The 20,509-nt window shown below is 45.8% G+C and overlaps 1 protein-coding gene across 4 annotated transcripts in view; it reads left to right on the top strand.

Moving 5' to 3' along the window:
• Positions 1–20,509, top strand: part of fermt1 (FERM domain containing kindlin 1) — a 214,090-nt gene that overhangs the window by 192,860 nt on the left and 721 nt on the right. The window contains exons 2-15 of one of the 4 annotated variants that reach the window (XM_062467170.1): positions 12,029–12,059; positions 13,475–13,633; positions 14,237–14,470; positions 14,645–14,782; positions 15,743–15,929; positions 16,354–16,456; positions 16,562–16,669; positions 17,534–17,665; positions 17,837–17,886; positions 18,862–18,986; positions 19,094–19,200; positions 19,434–19,658; positions 20,110–20,234; positions 20,355–20,496. In XM_062467170.1, coding sequence (XP_062323154.1) covers positions 13,486–13,633; positions 14,237–14,470; positions 14,645–14,782; positions 15,743–15,929; positions 16,354–16,456; positions 16,562–16,669; positions 17,534–17,665; positions 17,837–17,886; positions 18,862–18,986; positions 19,094–19,200; positions 19,434–19,658; positions 20,110–20,234; positions 20,355–20,496 — 1,824 coding nt within the window. In that variant the 5' untranslated portion in view covers positions 12,029–12,059; positions 13,475–13,485. Of the gene's footprint in view, positions 1–10,855; positions 10,918–11,947; positions 12,060–12,423; positions 12,588–13,471; positions 13,634–14,236; positions 14,471–14,644; positions 14,783–15,742; positions 15,930–16,353; positions 16,457–16,561; positions 16,670–17,533; positions 17,666–17,836; positions 17,887–18,861; positions 18,987–19,093; positions 19,201–19,433; positions 19,659–20,109; positions 20,235–20,354; positions 20,497–20,509 lie in introns of those variants that run through there. The other 3 variants (XM_062467172.1, XM_062467171.1, XM_062467173.1) reach the window with 3 other exon arrangements.

Below are 20,509 nucleotides of genomic sequence, written 5' to 3'. Positions count from 1 at the left end.
GGGATTGGGTGAGGGGATGTTGGCGAGGAGGGATCTGTGCACCAATAACTCCCGAGAAGTATTTTGAGAGCGTTTAAATGTGGATAGAAGTCATCCGCTTGGTCCCACATGCTTGCATGTGGTTAGATTTACTCAGCATAGCGGTGGCGTTTTTCATCTCCAGTGTTCCCTGGAAAAGCATTGTGGGCCTTCTGAGGGCTCATGGATAGTTTGTCGGGCTATTTTCCCACACTTACGGTGCAAACGGGGGACTAGCTCAGTTCTCACATGTAGCACGATTCAATCTAATGAACATATAATTTTGGGGGGTGGTTTTTCATTCCGCATCAGATAATCGCTGATTATTTAAACACAGGAAATATGAGGTATAGGTCAGACGCCAGCTATGCCAAGTCTTTTTTTTCATGTATTCTAGAGTTTCCAGGTTTATCTAAGGGCGGTCTGGAGTCCTGCTGGCCCTGAGCGCTGTCTGAGCCAGCCACCCCGCTCTCAGAAATGCCACGGAGGGCCCGATGGCCCACAACCACAAAAGGACCTTCTTTGTGACCACAGAAACAAATCAACAGGATTTTTAATTGCTCATCGCAAAGAAGGCCCCGGAGTTTGTCTGGCGTGTCTTCACCTGTGTCCTCTCTCCTGGTGGGCGGGGATCTGACCTTCCCTGGCACCTGTTTGGCCAGCGGCCTGTTGCCCACCTGTACCAGGCCCGTCCTACTTCTTAGAACCCCTCCGCTGTGGCCCGCTAGCTGTCCGCCTAATTGTATCACATTCTCCCAGCTTTGTTCTGGCTCTCCCTCGCCAGCGAAAGGTTGCCGAAATCTCATCCGCCACATCAGAAGGGGTCCTATTAACCCCTGACCCCTGGTTGGTGTGTGTGGACAGGGTTGCTCCTCACACCCAACCCTGGGCCCATTAACACGTCGCCCCACGGCAGAAAAACTATTTTGACGGGCTGTAATTGGCGCTAAGTGACGGCGGACAAAGGCCCCCTCTGTGCAGCCCGACGGACAGGGCGGTACTGACCGCTCTCCGCGCTTCACGCTTGACATTTGATTTCAGAGTCCGACGTGAGAGGAAAGGAGCTCTTGGACGAAAGGAACAACGTAACACCCCCTTCCTGTACCAGCACCACCTCCTCCTCCTCCTCCGCCTCTCTCCTTCCATCTACCCCTTTACCCCCCCCCACCCCCCACCCCGCTCTCCTTTGAAAACATGAGATAATGAGGTTCTATCGGGGAGAGCAGAATTACATGCTCCAGATCAGTGGAGGCTGATTAAGCCCTTCCTTTCAGAACCAGCCTAATTAGTTTACGTTAGCCGGAGAAGGTCAGGGGGCGCGTTAGGCTCAGGCCTTTGCTTGAAACGGAAGGATGGTGTGATGATCCGCGGATGCAGGTGCAGGGCCGGAATGCTGTGGACTTGGCCGGACCATGTCGGGAATCTGTTGTGCGTTCAAGTTGCAGACTGGGAGACAAGGGGCTCTTTTTCGTCGTTGACTGCATGACATTTCACAAATGAATGTTCCCATCCTCCTCTATCGAGCTACCTCTCTCCAAGTTCATTAGTTTGAGACTTGGATGACACAGGCACATCTAAATAACCAAGGGGAAGCCCCTTAGTATCAGCGCTCAATATGGTGGGTTGAAAACTATGCTAACTACAGTCTTCAGGGGTGGAACCACAAACTCCACACAACCAAGTGGCACGAGAGCATTCTACAGGCAACCACAGATGTCCACTAATGATTAATATGAAAAGGCTGGGATACCGAGTCGACCCTAAACTACAAACCTCTGCGGAGGAGTGAGAGTCCACCTAACATCACAGTTTACCATGCGGCCTTTGCGGATATGACATTCACAATCCCTGAAGTGATGAATTGAAACTCTTCGGTATCCCTCCTGCATGCATCAGGTCCCCCAAGCAACACCCTGAAGGAAGGAATCCGGCCAGGTTCCTTCTTAATTTACACTAGAAGAGCCATATATTTAAGACAGGTCTAACTCCCTCCCCATCAGCCATGTTCTCATCCCCATATTTAACAGTCTGACGTCAGGCAGGCAGGCAGGCAGGCAGGCACAGAGTGGAGGACCCATGGAGGAGACTTTAATACTAAATCTCTCCCCCTGTCATTACGGGGTAGTGCGACCGCCTATCAGGGGCCTGTGAGTGATGTGGGAAACTCTGGGCCCTGTCCTCCCAAGCCTGGCTCCCTCCAAACCCAACTCAAAGTACAGGACAGGCCGGCCCGCTGACATCACCGAGCCGCTGAGCTCTTTATGCCCACTCTGTGGTCACGAGGAGAGAGGTCTGGATATTAATCTCTCCTTCGCTCTCTCTCTCTCTCTCTTTCCTTCTCTTTCTCTGTGTCTCTCCTCCTTCTGTCCCTCGCCTCTCTTGCTCGCAAGCTCGACTCAGCGGAAGCCGTATTTCTGGCCTTTCTTTCCTATTAGAGCTAAATCAAACGCAGGCAGAGAATGTTCTCTTTGATAGCCACCATCTTTGGAGGAAGTATGTTCTCACACTGCCTTCTTGGACGGGACACAGAAGGAAATGAATGCTGCAGCCCCAGCCTTGTTCAGGGTGATGGATGGTACCTGAGGTTCAAGTTGAGGTCCGCCTAGTTTCAAACGTTAATTATTTTTATTAATCACAGCCAGTCATGTTTTGCTTAACCCGAATAAGTCGTCCTCCCCTTAACAACCACTCAGTCAAAACCACTGATACCAAGTTCAACCCTCTCAGACAGACTGAAACCTTATACGGTACTTTCACCTGTGCAGTGAAACCCTAATTACTCATACAGCAGAGAACATAATATTACTAAGTCAGACCTTGTTGGATGTTCTGAGATGTGAATGATTATACAGAACAAAAAAAGTTTAAAAAGCTTTAAAAAGCATAGTTTAACTACATAGATGTCCACGCAACAGGAAGTGTTCCTGCATCTAATTTAACGAGAATCCCACCGCCACCTGTAATGAGAACAAAACAACCGTAGCACTCAAAACACCCCCCCTCCCCAGCCCTCTGTACCCTCTCAGTCCATGTGACGAGGATCTGTGTAGCCAGCAACACCTGCAGCCCAGAGTGGCTGGGCTGTGCCATTAAAAAGACTGAACTGGTCTGGGTACAAGAGGGGGGGGTGGACAGGGGGAGACCCAGGTCTGGCCCTGCAGGCCTTGCAAGCACTCTAGTCCACGGGCTGCTTTTGGCCTTGCTAACTGTCCCATGAAATGGGCCTCAGGAACAGTGTGAGCCGCCCAGAAACAGTGCTCCCTTTGTGTGAAATTGTCAAAGCTGGCTCTTTTCCTTCACTGGTCCTCCCTTTCTTTTGAGCCTCAGCTGTGAGCAAACAAAGTTGGCTTGACGTTTCGCATGGAGCTCTTGCAGGCTAGCTGGCTAGCTACAGTAGCGCTGATGTCAATGAGAGCAATGGAGTTTGTGTTTCCTGTGATCTGCAGGTGGGTCTTCAATAGGCTAATGAGAGGAGTCTCTGTCCATGTCCCACTGATGGGAGGACCGTAAAACCAACAACCCTGAGTTGACATGGATGGGAGGAAAAATGAGCTAATTTAAGGATCTATAGGTCTTGTGTGTTCCCAGTCAAACGGCAAGACTTCAATGGCACCCATGATTATTAGTTTACACTGTCAAAGCCAGTGTGTATAAAGCTTACCAAAAATATCATTGCTCCCAACCATTGACCGCAGTTTAGATTTCCTGTAATCCTAAAACGAAATAAAAATGAAATAAAATAGTGTTTATTGCCCCACAATAATTTTAAGTAGAGGGGAAAGAAATGATTACTTTAGCAGATGAATAAATCCTCCTTTATTAATTTCACAACAGAGGCTAACAGCCAGGCATGTGACAGGCTTGCCACTGATCTTAAGGATATTTATTGTGTAGTCAGAACATTATACTGTAGCTGGAAAAGCCAATTACAAAATTCTCTGAGGGTTTATCTGCATCTCTAATGGACCATCAACTCACCACAGCCAAGGGTTCACTTGGGCTTCGCTGTTTCAGCGAGACATGGGCTACTGACACCAAACAATAAAATCTAAATGTACTCTAAGTTCAGTTTCTCAGGAGCGTTAAACACCAATAAGCCACAAAACACAATCCAAAAGAGAGAGTGAAAGTTGGAGCTGCCAAAACTAGGATAAATGTTTAAATGTACTTTTTCAGGCAGATTGGTTTTTGCTACTGCAGATTCTTTTTCTCTGGGTGGAAATGAAAACCAGTAGCACTTGGTTTAACGCCTTTCACTTTGCATAATTGTTCCCAAGGTTGCAGTTTTTTATTTCCAAGCTTTCTGAGCCAATATAATTCAATTTCTGTGGCCAAGACCAATATTTGCAGCGTGGCCCACACGTCTAAACTGAGCTTCAGAGTATAGAAGCTTCCTGTGTGCCACCAGTGGGCTGTTGCTCCACAGACCAGACAGCACATAGATGCTCATCCACTGCATGGATCCTCGGTGGAAACATATTTTGAAATGAATGCATAAATCCACCACTAATGCATTGGTGGAAAGTATCTAACTTACTTATATCATGTTGGTATGACCATAAGCTTGTCAATGGATAAACCTGTTTTCTACTAAATTGGTCACACAGACTGAGTCGGGTTCTTACTCATTGACAGTTTGTTAGCTACCCAGTGTCCGGCCTGTAAGGTGCTTATTCCACAGGCGCTGCCGGTAAATATTTGCGATGATTTCCATTTAAATCTAGGTCACTCAGTTCCATAGATATTGCACAGGTGAGTTGGACTGTGTTTGTTTGGCATTGGTCCCTGGCTGTGCTTTCCTTTCCACAGGGTTTGGGAAACAACCAGCGCAGCAAACAGCTCAACAGCTCACTTCAACAAGAGATGCTTTTGTCCAAAGCTTAACTCTGCAAAATTACACCACTAAGCTGCTCGCTGCCCATGTAGTCCAGTTCTTCCAGGACAGTCCCCCAGGGCCGAGAGACCTGCTGCAGGAACAGAAAAGAGAGAGAAAGAGGGAGGGAGTGGGGTAGTCCCCAGAGAAACTGGTCCCACTAACAGCCAGCATTGCTCCTGCACCACCAGGATGAAAACAGCCTCTTTCTCCTGGGGTGTGTTTTGGCCTAAGAGGCCATAATCATGGAAGATTAGCCTAAGAACTCCAAACTGAAAAAAATCCTTATTCCTGTCACTCTGTCAGAAATTATATTTACCTACCACTTCACTGCTCCATCCAGGGGCATGAAAGCATGGATGATAGATTGACGTAAATCAGGGAAGGACGTGATGTTGGTTTTAATGTCAACCATTAAACCCATGATGAGTAAAGGCCTCGGTGCATTCAGCCAATAGTGGAATTGAATGGTAAAAGTATGTCCCACAATTTACAATCTACCAATTAACCAAGGTAAAAGTAAAAAAAGTTATATAGATATATTTCATGGAAGCCCTTACAGTAAATCTAATAATCCTAGTGAGAGAATAGAAACATGTTTTGGCTGTGTGGTTTCTTAGGAGAACTAGTCTATGTAAGGCCTAATGATAATGTTCCATACAGACGGGTCCCTTTGGCTGTAAACCAGTTCATTTTCTCAGTCACTTCTCAGAACTGATGTCACCCATGGCGGAAGTCTGTCTCACCCAAGGACAGGTGCAGCTTGTCCTGTTACCCGTCCCCCCTTTTTCTCTCCCTTTCCCCTCTCTCTCTCTCTACGGTTCTCCCTCTCCAGCTTGTTTTCTCCTCTGCGTGTGGAAAACAACTGCATAGGTGGTCTCTCTGTCCCTCATCCCTCTCTCTCTCCATCCTGTTTTATTTTTTTATTATCTCCCTCTTTCTGTGTCTCTCTCTTCCATTCTATCCTATCTCTCTCTCTCTGCCTGTTGGGTAGGAAGTACTGATAGTAAATACACGAAAACTGTCCCAGAAGAAGCGGGTTGCGTATTTCTGGAGTGGAGCTGAGAGGTTTACCGAAACGTATTTTTATCACGAAAAGCCAACATGGAATGGCCTGCCTTGCACAGCTGCTGGTCTAATTTGTTCTAAGCATGTACAAATAGGACGACCCACACAGGCCATAAAAAGTGAGTGGAGGTTTTGCTCAACGCGGCACTTTTGTCTGGCCAGAGAGAGAAGGATGTCTTCCAAAGAACAAACAGATCACAAAAAGAGGAGGAGGTGGAGGAGGAAAACACACACTGAGATAGACACTCACAAAGTCCTGAAGCAGCCAGAGGGGGGAGAGGGAGGGGGGGTATACTGTACTAGCATAGCGTGTCCAGGCTTGTATAATATTGATTACTCTGCCGTGTATCAGGACTACAACTGCACTGTTCTCCTATCTTAGTATTCCTTGATAAAGCATTAAGAGGATAGCGTCCTGTCCAAAGCTTCCATTGGGAACAGTAGTTCATATTTATCAACAAGCCAACTGTATTTTAAACTGCACATTGTGAGTTTTCCCACTACATCTAATACTACTCTTTCATACAGAGTCAAGGGCACCCGCTGTCAAAACGTATATTTCAAACCCATATGTATATATTTTTTCAACATGAATTCGCGAAGTTGTTTCCTACCTTCAGAAGTTCACCATGTCTGCCCTGTTCTTTCCCTATACATTTTATTGCGCCATGGAAAGTTTTATTTGCTCTTGAGCAATTTGCTCTGGAAACCCCCTGTGGATGCAAGAGTACTGTACACACACACACACACATATATACATACGTCTGAACGGGGTTCCCCTTTAGGCACCGGATAAATAACAAACTTCAAACACTAAACTAGGTGCTAATGAACTGGATCCTGACAGAGTTTGCTTTCCCTGAGTTGAGACTAACTCCACAATGGATCCATTCACACGATCTCAGCCATGGAAAGTGTCGGTAAAGTAATCCTGCTAAAGTTTGCGCGACCTTTTCAAACCCTCAGAACGTCTTCCTACCCCTGGGCCTTTAAGCCCTGTCCAACAACGACACTGGCCCGCATCAGCTGATACAGGCAGAGGCTGCTCACATTTGCATGCGTTAAAATGGCGTTCATTCAGAGCCAGTTGGCAGATTGATGAGGGGAAACGAACGCAACAGTCCTCTTCCTCCTCAAACCTGTAACTCCCAGTAAACTGAGAGTCAGGAGTCAGCAGTGTTCTTGTTGGCCACAGCACATCATAGGCAGCTGACACACACACACACACACACACATCTGGACGGATCAGGCCACAACCCTACCTGTAGAAAAGACAGGTTTGTGTCTCCAGGCAACAGTGGATGGGCTGTGATCTCACTGTGTGTGAAGTGTGTGTGTGCTCTGACAAACCCAATAAAATTCAGTCCCCTGTTTTTCCTCCAAGTGCTGGTGTTCACTTCCACAGTGGACTGCACTGTGCGGTGTTCTGATGTTTGCCAGGTCAGAAGAGAAGACACCTGTTAACTTCTTCATGGACAAAAAAAAGGAAGAGCCAAGAGCCATTTTGACATCGGTCCAAAACTAACAAAAGAGCACACCTAGTCTAATCTGTATGAACGATCTAATTCTCTGACCTCTCTTTATTTTTAGCTTGAAGAGAATGTGCCAGTGCTTCCAGGGGAAGCCCCTGGATGAGTGATCACCATCTAGCCACATGGCTCTGTTCATCCATATCTTTTATGTCTCTGGACTGTAAGAGGATGAAATACGGCCGGTGACAGGTAAAGCGATACTCTGTAATGGAAGTTGTTTTACAGTAGCCACTTTTCAAAAAGACGTGCAATATTTAAACATGTGATATCCCGTTCCAAACCGCCGCTTTTCTCAGTCTCCAGACTGGCTGTGAGGGTCGGCTGGGCCCAGCTTGGCTGACAGGCTGGATTTATGGCTATCTGACCTGACACCATGAAAAGTTTTATTTCTATCAGATGTTTCCATGCGAAGAGAGCAAGCAGAGGAAGGGATATCAGACTTGGCCGTTTCAGATGGAAAGTTAAGATCTATGGGTGAACAGAGAGATAATTGAAAATGCATGCCCTTTGCAGTGTTAGTTTTATTTTTTCACACTTTTTTTTTTTCTCCAAACTTTTTTGTGTTCTTAACATTTTTATAGTGCGGACCTCGGCATGGTAACATTTTCATAAGCTTCGATGGAAACATCCACAAGCAAAGACATGGGACGCCTTTTTAACGAAGCACCTATGGTTCCACCCATATAAATAAACAATTAATTTTGAAATAGAGGAGTCTTTATGCTGGACCTATACTGCAGTACCTGGCCTCTACCGTCTATATGAGGAACTGTCTGTCACACGGATGTAAATAGAAGGACTTTTATCAACATATATAGAGCATAAATTTAGTCAATCATTCTGCCTTGAGACAGATCCTCTCTTCACCATCACATCTGGAGTTGCTTAACTTCTTCCATGTTGTACTCTCACATAACCTGGCATTTTATGTTCACAATATGAGTATTGTCCCTATTGTCTTATTTGACTTCCTTAGTGGAAAAGGGATAACATCCACAAGTCAAGTTGATTTTCGATTGAAGTGGTTTATGGTTTTTAAGTGGAACAGTGGCATTAAATGCCTTCATATTATATAAGAAACTGAAATTGAGAGAGATTAATACCCCATCCTCTCTAAGAGAATGAGAGATGGATTCTGAGCAGTGTTAGTAGGGCAGAGGGCATGAGTAGCTCTACTCAGGTGTTCCCCAGAGCCCCAGAGCTGTCAGGAACGTCTCCTCCGGTGCTCCTCCACAGCCCTCCTCCGCCCCTCAACCCCTCAACCTCCACCAGCCCTACAGTCCCTGGGGTCAGCCACTGGATAAGGCTGGGTGTTGTGTAGGGCTGTGGAGGTGGGAGAGATGGAGGGGATGTGGAAGGTTGAGGTGAGCCGTGGTTGGCAACCTTATGAAAACAGCCTCTTTGAACAGTGTTTACCCCTGCGCCTGTGTTAAGTCATGAATCTGAGGCCTACACTGACACGTCAAAGAAAGGTGAGGTAAGTCCGTTTCTTGTTGCATTCATTACTACTTCCCCCTTGCCTCCACGTACACCCCCCCCCCCCCCTTACCTAAAACCCCCAAAGCGTGGGGCTCGGCGGCATGAATGGGGCATTGTGATGCTTCTCCATCACGCCGAAGAATGTTTTCACTTCCATTTGATCCTTCGGCGAGGCTGCTAATTGGGTAAGCGTGTTCTCAGGTCACCAAGAGGTTTCTCTTTCCTTAAACACAGAGAATGCTTCTACAGATGTTGTGTCCCACTCACTTCCAAGTAGGTTCAGACGAGCTTTAGGCAGCAATGAAATTTATTGTGTCTACCGTCCAACTATCTCCTCCCCCACATCCAGAGAGTTGCATTTGATGATGAATGCCTTCATTGTCATCGCACATAACAACGAAATTCAATTTGGTGTCTCTTCCCGTCAGCCAGTGTTAGGGGTGAGGCGTCTCTCTTGTCTGTGAGCCTTACTTGACACATGATGCTGCCTCTACAGCCACAGGTGCTATGATGACATAGGACTCTGCTTCACTTGGAGGGCACTACTCCCTCCTGTCAGGGCCTGGCAGGTTGACATGATGTGATTTTCCATGTTACTATCCACCGATGACACACTTTATGACACCGTGGGTTGCTGTGTTTGTTTTTGTCAGGGAATTTATATCCCCTCTCCTGCACAGAGACGCAGAAAAACTGCTTCAGATGTGCGCAGTAAAGTATCAGTTGGAGTGGAGCTCCTGACAGGCTGCTGCCGCCCTTCATCCCTTTTCCCTATCTATGCACTCCTATTCCAACTACTAACCAAACCTCGACGATTTACTGTGTGGGGAGAAAAGTAGGATTCCATTTTGAATCCAAGAGGAAGTGACATACCTCTCAGTAGTGCTGGCAGTCATACTGTACTCAAAGGCTACATACTGCTTCAACAGCTTCTGCAGGCCGTTCTCCCAACTCTCTGACGACGGCCATGGAGAACATAGTCTTATGGCGCCACCGTGTGGATGTACAGAGAACTGACGGGCCACTGGTCACAACTTCACATGGTGCCATCGTTCATTATGTTGGTGTCAACATGATATCCACACAAGCCATCAGCACACAGGTGTGGTGGAAAGACGGGGTGGACATATAAGTGAACCCCCAAAAATCTAGGATTTCAATTACCTCAATTATTATTTTTTTCAATATTAACCATGCCTTTTACATGGCAGCTGACAGTGTAGGCTACTGAAGATAAAGGACCAACATATGCAGTAGATCGAGTGACAACCGTGTAAGCTACCTCTGTGACTGTAATAACCAACAGCCGCATTCAGACAATGGCACACGACTTCTCTAAGATAACTACCGTCCTGAACTATTCCAACTGTCCGTTTCATATAATATTTTCTAAAGCCTTGTAAAGTCAGTAGATACGTGTAACAGCAAAATCACCCGTGAGCAAATGCCCGGCGTCAACATCATATTAACATCCGTGGAGATACATTGTATATGACAGCTAGAGAGGGTACAATTTCTGGGGAATGAGGCATGCTTGCTTTTTTTTTTTTTTTTTCTGTATTGCAATGCAATACCCGAGATTAGCTTATTTATTATTTTTAGTCCGTAGATGTAAAGGGAACAAAACTTATTCTAAATGACCTGTCAGGCTAGTTTTAGTAGAGGCCGTATGCTTGATTTTTCAAACGCAACACATAAAGGCCTACGCTACTGCTCTTGCGTAACCCGTCATCCACACTTAGAACTGGTCCCAATGTTACAGTAATAGCCTACATAAAACCACAATAGACATTCTCAAATCAGTAGGCTATAATATTATCCAAATTTTATTTTCCAACCATGCAATTTCTCTATGCAAGAAGCGCCATTTAGCCATCATCACGTGTCAGTAACAACTTCCTTGTCTGAAGGCTCGTCATGGGGTCACGTGACCCGGCTATCCGTGCTGTGAGTAGGGAAAACCGCCTCCTGCTTCTAGAGTTATCCACTCCAATCTTTGTTTGGATATTGAATGGCATCGATTGCTCTACATGACTTACGATCATCATTTGATACCCCTTTCCTGGTTTATTGCTTCAATATTATCAGTCCCACCACAATACAAATACAGCGCAAATACAGGGAAATCAAAGCTGACTAAGTATCAGCTAACTGGTTGGTAGCTAGCTAGTCGTCAACGTGCGACTACCAGCTGGTACATCCGATGCGTGAAGAAGTGCATAGCATCAAGAGCACTTCCTAGCAGGAATAATGTACCATTTTGCTCACCTGGAGAAGCTGGCATGTGCTCCGTTTTGCGCATAGCTTCAGACCTGACCCCCGGACCGTTAAGAATCTTGTACAGTGAGCCAACTACTGCTGCGTGGGTGGTAGAGCTAACCAGTACCAAGGGCGAACATACAGGATGTTGATATCACACTGCCTTGAAACACAGCTAGCTACATACGATGTTATTACCCTGGCCTGTTGCGTTTCTTCTGCTTTTTGTTGTTGCAGGTTTAGTTAGCTAGCTATCTCCCAAAAGCTAACGAGCTTAGGTAATTGCGCGCAGGTCTTTGACGTTAGTGACGTTTGTGACTGTTAGATAGCTACCGTTAACTTCACTTTTCGCTACAAAAAACTAAATTATACTTAAACCGTGCAACGGAACCTTCTAGGCACAAGCAACGCAGTCGTTATCAATACTAACATTTATATTTATTTATATAAATTTGTATTTATATAAAGAATGGTTGTGGCTCGCGAAGGAAAGCACATGCAATTACACGTTGACTAGCTCTAAGTGTACCGTGATTCATTCTATAGCATGCTCATAAGCAGGATGAGTGTGGCGGTGTTCATGAAAAGTGCGCTGAATCATAATCCTGCTCTAGTCACTTTTGATCATCCTTTTGCTCTCACACACGTCCCAAAATACGTAGCTAAGCAGACGAAAGCCAAATCACTGTAAACTTAACACACTGCTACAGGAGGGTTTAAAACCCACTTCCTTACCTGTCCGGAATGGGGCGGGTTCCTTTCGAGCTGTTACTGACTTTACACTGGAGAGAGAAAAAATCAGGATTATCGGTTAGAGGACTTTGTGTAAGGTAAGGTTCAAATATCTCGTGATTTATAATATACACTTTCATTATATTCATTTAGAACTTTTAGTCTCGAATAGTTCATTACATTTTGCTGCATGGTTTTGGTGGTTACTGTCGTATAAGGGAATTAGACAAACAACATCTGAACAAGTTGTGGTTTTGAATCAACAGTAGCTATTGATAGGCCTCAATATGTGTGCCCACGGATTCATTCACTTCCATTAGTCCGCATTCAATGTTGTTTTGCCCCCATGACCACAACGCGAGACTATTGTCACATTTCTCACCTGATTAGCAATGGGTGTTAATTTCTCGTATTAGGTCTACTTTTATTCATGAATGAATTAACTTGTTAATACCAATACTAACTGTTTAACTACGATGAGTTCGGAGTTTATATGCCCTTAGGCTATCGTGAAATACAAATGTAATAGAATTCAATCGCTCTTTCTGTTTCTTTGACACCATGTGTCTGATCTAGTCAGACAAAACATGTTAAACACAAGTTGCACTGTTGCCGCGCCTAATACGGTAGGCCTATGTCTCTCAGCTATGTTTGTTCTCAGTTGTTTTAACTCGATACAAAAAAGTTATTTTCTCGCATTGAAATATGTATATTAGCTATCTACCACATGCCTTGCAGACAGACAGGCTCATACATAGATTGTACCCTGCAGCTGGTTTTAACGACACACTGGAGAAGAATTGTGCAATCTCGTTTATTTCAATATGTTGGGTGCAGGTATTCCCACCAGGTGAGAACGGGGCAGGTATTTTTGCTTAGCCTCAAGCAACAACATTTGAAGTGTCACATTTTTTCCTTGTCAGTTGCTCTGTGTGTTGTATTGTTCACTGGGGCAGAGCTGAGTATTAGGGGGTAATGTTGTGGGATGCATGGATGTTGTTTTGCATGGAACTCTCCTGTACCAAATTCATGTTCCAGCTCGTCACACATTCCATGGATGAAGCCTTAGGTTTGGCCCATCTCTACTCCTGCTTTCCTGTTAGTCATGACTGTTTACTCTGCCTCTCTCTGTCTCTATCTCTGTCTGTTTGCAGCTACACAGTCAGCACTGCCTATCCAGCAGTGTGTGTCTAGTGGTGAATTCTCAGATGGTTTATTCGTAGCCCAGAGGCAACTCTGTGGATGTATTTCTAATAGAAAGTACACCAGAGCTCTGCCCAGGGCCACAGCAGGACTGGAACACTCAGACAACACACTGCACACAAACTAAAACATTCTTATATAAATAAATGTTTCAACAATGTTCTAACAATTTCAAAGTCTCACATACAGACAGCAGAGTATTGTTGAATGCAGAGGGCAAAAGTAGGAGAGAAATCAACATTAGACGGTGGCATCACACAGCCCCATTCATCATCTTCCCTGCTCTCCTCCCTCCTGTCTTTCCCAGCAGACGGGGTCAGGATGGCTACAGCGGAGGAACTCCAAAAGACATGGGAGCTCACAGTCCAAGTGGACCAGAGAGCTGGAGATGAGTCCATGAAGTTCAAGCTGAGAGTGAAGGGAAACCTGCACATCGGAGGACTTATGCTTAAACTGGTGGAGAAGATCAGTGAGTCTGTGAAGTCCTCCTCCCTCTTTTATCTCTCTGCTACAGTGCTATGGGGGGCACGCCCTTGTTTTCCCTGCATTTTTTCCAGATTGCAGTGCCATTGTTCTCCCACAATGCTTTGCTGCAATAGCCGCAGGGGCTGAAGTTCAGCTTAAGTGTTAAGTGTGTTTACTCAGGCACATTGAAGGAACTCTAGGGGGATCACAACATGGAGGTGCTTATAGCTTTGTGTATACAGTGTGTGTGTGTGTTCTGTGTACGTACTGTAGGATGTGAGTGGCATGACTGTTGGTCATGACTAAGCTGCTAGTCATCAGACCAGACTGCCAGTGGTCTGGGTGAAGTCAAGCACCAGAAAGTGATGTCATACGGAATCTCTGTGCCACACCTCTGTGCTTCCTGTGTGTGTGGTAAACATGGTAGACCCCACAGTAAAACAGCTCTCCATTCTTGGTACAGTGGGGAAAGGCCCAAATACCGCTAGTGTGAAGTAATTCAATTATGCAATAAACCTTTACCATATCCCATAAACAGGCTGACTTAACCAAGATCGTATTCGCCAAGAAGTAACATTATGCCGCTTTGTGGCTCTGTCCTGACCAGTAGCCCCTCAGGACTGGTCTGATCATGCCCTATGGTGGGAGCAGAGGAACTGCTGGCTGCTGAAGACCCACTGGACCCTGGACAAGTATGGGGTCCAGTCAGATGCAGACCTGCGCTACACACCCCAACATAAGCCCCTGTGTATACAGCTGCCCAACATGAAGTACATCAAACTGACCGTCAGCTACTCTACTGTGGTCTTCAGGGCTGTGGCTGAGATCTGCAGAACTCTCAGTGAGTACTGCCTTGCAAACTGTGGTCTTGAGCCATGACTCGCTTGATCATGGCTGAACGAGAGTTGTGCACGAGAAAGGGGGTTATCACCGCATGGACCCATCCCTATTGTTCTATAGAATCGATGAACCAAAAATCTGAATGATGTTATGTATTTTCTCCTTTCCCATCTAGACATCCGGAGATCAGAGGAGCTGTCCTTGCTGAAGCCTACTGATGAAAACTCCAAGAAGAAGAAGAAGAAAGACAAGAACCCTGTGCTGGAAGACATCATAGACATGGACGTCGTCAGCGGAGGATCTGGAGGCTCAGGTGATACAAGGAAACACTCCTGAGCTCATGTTTGCATGTATGGGGGTCAGGTGGCTGAGCGGTTAGGGAATTGGGCTATTAATCAGAAGGTCGCCGGTTCGATTCCCGATGGTGCCAAATTATGTTGTGTCCTTGGGCAAGGCACTTCACCCTACTTGCCTTGGGGGGAGTGTCCCTGTACTTACTGTAAGTCGCTCTGGATAAGAGCGTCTGCTAAATGTAAATGTAACAACGTAAACAGAATGTGCTGTCCTAGTCTTCGACCAGCATCTCAGCTGGACCAGGATTGGTTTCCTCTGTGGGTTAAAAATATAAGGAAACAAATCAAAATTTCTCACACCTCTCAACATCATAGTGCTTTGAGTGCCAGAAAGGTGCATTACAAATAAAATGTATAGTTATTATCAATGTTACAATCATAACGTATTGCTCGCTTGTGACTTAAGAGTCACTCCCCTAGAAACGGTACCAAAACTTATTTTACAGTCCACAGAAATCCTAAATACCTCCTCCATTTCCTAAGATGTGAAAGAATGTTATAGCAGGCTACCATGTTCTCAATGCTTTCATTAACAGTTTCCCTCTCTCCGACACACACACACACTGAGTGTACAGTGTGGGTTAGTTGAGAAAGCTACACCAACAGATGGTAGTCTCTGACTGTGCAGCCCAGACCGCTTCAGAAGACTTGTCTCTGACTAAGGCTCTGCTCCTCTTAACGAAGACCTCCTGCTCTCTCTCTCCTACACACTTCTCTCTTCCTCCTCTCCCCCTGTAGCTTCCAGCACTTCCTCACAACATCTGATTAACTTTGCATCGGCTCGCCCTGCCTTCACAAATCTGCCTTTCCGAAAAATGTACCGTAAAAGTGTTAGTCTCTGGACTTTTATGCATGGATACAACCAGAGTTTCATTGATGTTTCCTTTTTAAATCTGTGCCCCACCCTCCCCTTCCCTCAGCCTCCCCTTTGTACAGTAAGACCATGATCCCGACCTACGACCCAGAGAATGGAATGCCAGTCTCGGCCACCAGCCTGTGGTTTGGGGACAATCCTCTAACCTCCAGCCAGCCCAACCTGCCCCCTGCAGAGCTGGCCAAGATGTACCAACCAATGTCCATGGTGGACAAAGCTGTCATCAACGCAGGGTGAGAGGCAGCAGGGGCTCTCCTCAGAATAAAAGTGTTATCTGTCAGGGAGTCAGGTGGCTGAGCGGTTAGGGAATCGGGCTAGTAATCAGAAGGTCGCCGGTTCGATTACCGGCCGTGCCAAAATGACGTTGTGTCCTTGGGCAAGGCACTTCACCCTACTTGCCTCGGGGGAATGTCCCTGTACTTACTGTAAGTTGCTCTGGATAAGAGCGTCTGCTAAATGACTAAATGTAAATGTAATCTGTTGTTTGTGGGAAATCAAGGGGATCTTTTGGTGGTATCTTGAATATATTCCGAAATCTGTCTACCTTGCAAAGTGTACTGCGCCCTCTCTCAAAGCAGTATGCAAGGAAGATTTGCACTCAACTATGCAGTAGATCAAAACCTTTTAATTGTGATTAGTTGCTGCTTTGATCAACAGGTGGCTTGACTCCTCACGCTCTCTGATGGAGCAGGACATACAGGAGGAAGACAGGTTGCTGCTACGCTTCAAATACCACTGCTTCTTTGATCTCAACCCTAAGGTACAAGTCTTGGAAGATACCACAGAGTCTTTCTGCTCTGTGTCTGCATATGACGATTTCACATTTATTGACAACCTGCTTTGTGCGTGTGTGTGTGTATTCCAGTATGACGCAGTGAGAATTACCCAGCTCTATGAGCAGGCTCGCTGGACCATTCTGCTCGAGGAGATTGAGTGTACAGATGAGGAAATGCTCATGTTTGCCTCCTTACAGGTACATTTCTATCCACCAGTTTGCTCATTCTATCGTGTTAACACACAGTGTATCCCTGTGGGTACCAGATGACAGTGTATCCCTGTGGGTACCAGATGACAGTGTATCCCTGTGGGTACCAGATGACAGTGTATCCCTGTGGGTACCAGATGACAGTGTATCCCTGTGGGTACCAGATGACAGTGTATCCCTGTGGGTACCAGATGACAGTGTATCCCTGTGGGTACCAGATGACAGTGTATCCCTGTGGGTACCAGATGACAGTGTATCCCTGTGGGTACCAGATGACAGTGTATCCCTGTGGGTACCAGATGACAGTGTTTGGGGCTGGGGGGGAGTGGGTGTAAATGAGCCCTGGTCCAGTGACTGTGTGGCTTGCGGCTCAGACTATGCACCTGGGAGAACTGGTTTGGTGTCCTAATCCCAGGAGACAAGTTGAGGCACGAGGACAATCCTAGACAGGAGGGATCTAGGAGAGGTAGTCTGGTTACTCTCCCATGTTCCCTGAGGGCTCAAACCAAGTACATAAATGTGAGGTTGTAATTTGAACTCTATTAGGAGTCATAATTTGAAGTGGTGAGGCAGGACAGCCTCCTTGTGCACGTGACACTGTGCACCTCTGTCTGTGAGCCACTCTGAACCCACGTCTGTCATGGCTGAGATTGATTTACACAGACAAACGGCACCAGACTGTTCACAAGCCTCTATCTGATCGTATTGTTTCATAGTGAGGGAATACAAGCCAGGTCCCTCCTTGCCTTTTGTAAAAGCTTGTAAGGCTTTTTGACCAATTGTGGTACTATTTACACAGTATGGGCCTGATCAATATATTGATTGATAGTTCTGCCTTTTACGATGTTCCAGTATCACATATGCAAACTGACTATGTCAACTGAACCACTGGACTTCTCCAATGAGCCGGAAATTGATGAAGTAGAAGCTGCCTTATCCAACTTGGAGGTAACACTGGAAGGAGGACACGCGGACAGAATTCTGGTAAATAGTGTTTAAACCGTGGATACAGAATAAACAACTGTTTGTTTCGAGCTTGTTTGTCACTGAAGAATGGGACAACAGCTGTTCTAGAATGACATTTGAACATGTCTCCACATGATGATGTCACTGGAAGTCACAGGATAATTGACAGTTTCTTGTTCCCGCCCCCAGGAAGACATCACAGACATTCCACAGCTGGCAGACTCCCTCCGGCTGTTCAGGTAAAGTCTGAGGCTAAGACCTCACTGAACTGTAGAAGCACATCCACCAAACATCTGTGACATGATGACCTCTCCTCATACCATATCCTTCACCGGCAAAAATCGATCATGTTTATATTAGTGCTGTCAAACGATACAAATATTTAATCGCATTAATGTCATAGTTAACTCGCGATTAATCACAATTAATCGCACATTTTTATCTATTCTAAATGTCCCTTGATTTCTTTTTGTCCAATAATTTTTTCGAATTTTAATGCTATTATCAACATGGAAAAGAGGATCGGATTGCTTAGTGCAAATGTTTTTTTGTTTTTTGAAAACGACATTGCAATCGCCTGGCTTTGACAAGGGGGCGGAGAATTTGCATCAGCTGTGTGATTAACATTAAGTGGTATTTCAGACTGGACGTGCTGCGATGATAGCTCAGTTCACAACGACAAAACACACAGATCACTTTGGTCTTCTCAATGGAACCATTTGGCAACTTTTTAAAAGTAAACTTTCCATTCAGAATTTTATTGGCATTCATTTCGGCGTCGCGCTCGCCATCCACTCAAAACATAACGTTAGCCTACTACTCTTTAGCCGGCTCGCAAGCCCAAACAAGTGTGTGCGGAGTGCCTGTTGTTTTGTTTCCGGTCTACATAGATCTGCACTAGTTTATATGCTAATTTACTTAATTTTATTGGCTTACGGTGCAGTTTTAAATGTTAGGGAATCGGGCTACCAATCAGAAGGTTGCCAGTTCGATTCCCGTCCGTGCAAAAATGACGTTGTGTCCTTGGGCAAGGCACTTCACCCTACTTGCCTCGGGGGGAATGTCCCTGTACTTACTGTAAGTCTCTCTGGATAAGAGCATCTGCTAAATGACTAACTGTTTAAATGATTCAATTTGGTCTCCTGTTTTAGAACTGCTAGCCCAGTACACTTTTGCATGTGACAGTGTTCATGATTATTATTTTTTTTCTTCAGGCCTAAGAGATTGACGCTGCGAGCATATAAGGATTACTGGTTTGTATTCAAGGACACGACCATCTCCTACTACAAGAACAAGGAGGTCTCCAGCGGAGAACCCATAGAACAGTTCCACCTCAGAGGTGAGTAAAACACCCAGAACCCTCCCTGTGTCCTGTGTTTTAACATCACGTTATTATTATAAAAGGGCTAAAGCAAGTCTGACGTGGGCTTCCTGATCACATGACAGGATGTGAGGTGGTTCCTGACGTCAACGTGACAGACAGGAAGTTCGGCATCAAGCTGCTTCTCCCGGTGGCTGATGGGATGAACGAGGTCTACATCCGCTGTGACAACGTAAGCTCCGCCCTCCATGCTCCTCTCTCCCCTCCCATCTCTGGCTCTGACTCCATAACCTGCTGGTCCTCTCACCTTAAGAGAGCTGTAGACGTGCTACTGCACATTAGGTTTTAGGATTGTGATTTTCCCTGTACTGTAACGCCTTGAGTGCACGAAAGGTGCATCACAAATGCATTTTTATTCTTATTTTTCTATCTGACTATGCGTTTTTTTGCCTGCTGTGAGTACAGGAGAATCAGTACGCCAAGTGGAAGGCTGCCTGTATCCTGGCATCCAAGGGGAAGACGATGGCCTACAGCTCCTACAGGGCAGAGGTCAAGAACATCCAATCTTTCCTGAAGATGAAGAGTATGGCGCCCCCTCCTGGTCAGGCAGCCCCCGAGCTTGAAACCATGGAGATGAACGCGGAGTGCTTTGTGTCCCCGCGCTACTCTAAGAAGCACAAGACCAAACAGGTGTGATGTAATGTGGGTGGGAATCTTTTGGTACCTCACGATTCGATTCGAATTGATTCTTGGGGTTACGAATCGATAAAAAATCGATTCACGATTTTTCCGAGATTGATCGATTTTTTTTTATTATGTTAAAATATATATATACATTCACAAATTTATGTGAATCGATTTTTTTTAATTATGTTAAACATAATTAAAAAAAATCGATTCACATAAATTTGTGAATCGCTTGCAAACTGAATCGCGATTTAAATGTGAATCGATTTTTTTCCCCCACCCCTAGTTGTAAACATGAGCCGTCTCTGTTCTTGTTGAATGAGATGTGTTTGATCTCGTGTGTGTGTGTTATGCTGTTCCTCTGAGTGTGCTGTGTGTGTGTTATGCTGTTCCTCTGAGTGTGCTGTGTGTGTGTTATGCTGTTCCTCTGAGTGTGCTGTGTGGTTGTGTTCAGCTGACCTGTCGCATCCTTGAGGCTCTCCACAACATCGCTCGCCTGTCGCTCATGGATGCCAAGATGCGTTTCATTCAGGCCTGGCAGTCGCTGCCTGAGTTTGGAATCAAGTATTACATTGTCAGGTACATAGACGACAACCTTCACTTTGAAACCTGTACATGGAATACAGATACTGTACCATCAACACATTGGAAAGCGTGGAGCAAGCTGACTGTGTGTGTGTGTGTGTGTGTGTGTGGCAGATTCCGAGGGAGTAGGAAGGATGAGCTGCTGGGGATCTCCTATAACCGTTTGATCCGTATCGACATCTCCACGGGGTCGCCCGTCACCACGTGGAGATTCGCCAACATGAAACAGTGGAACGTCAACTGGGAGATCCAACAGGTAGAAATGCCTT

The sequence above is a fragment of the Osmerus eperlanus genome, chromosome 8 (assembly GCF_963692335.1).
Source record: "Osmerus eperlanus chromosome 8, fOsmEpe2.1, whole genome shotgun sequence".
Taxonomy (NCBI): domain Eukaryota; kingdom Metazoa; phylum Chordata; class Actinopteri; order Osmeriformes; family Osmeridae; genus Osmerus; species Osmerus eperlanus.
The sequence above is the reverse complement of the archived record's forward strand: the minus strand, read 5'-3'. Positions and strand labels throughout refer to the sequence as shown.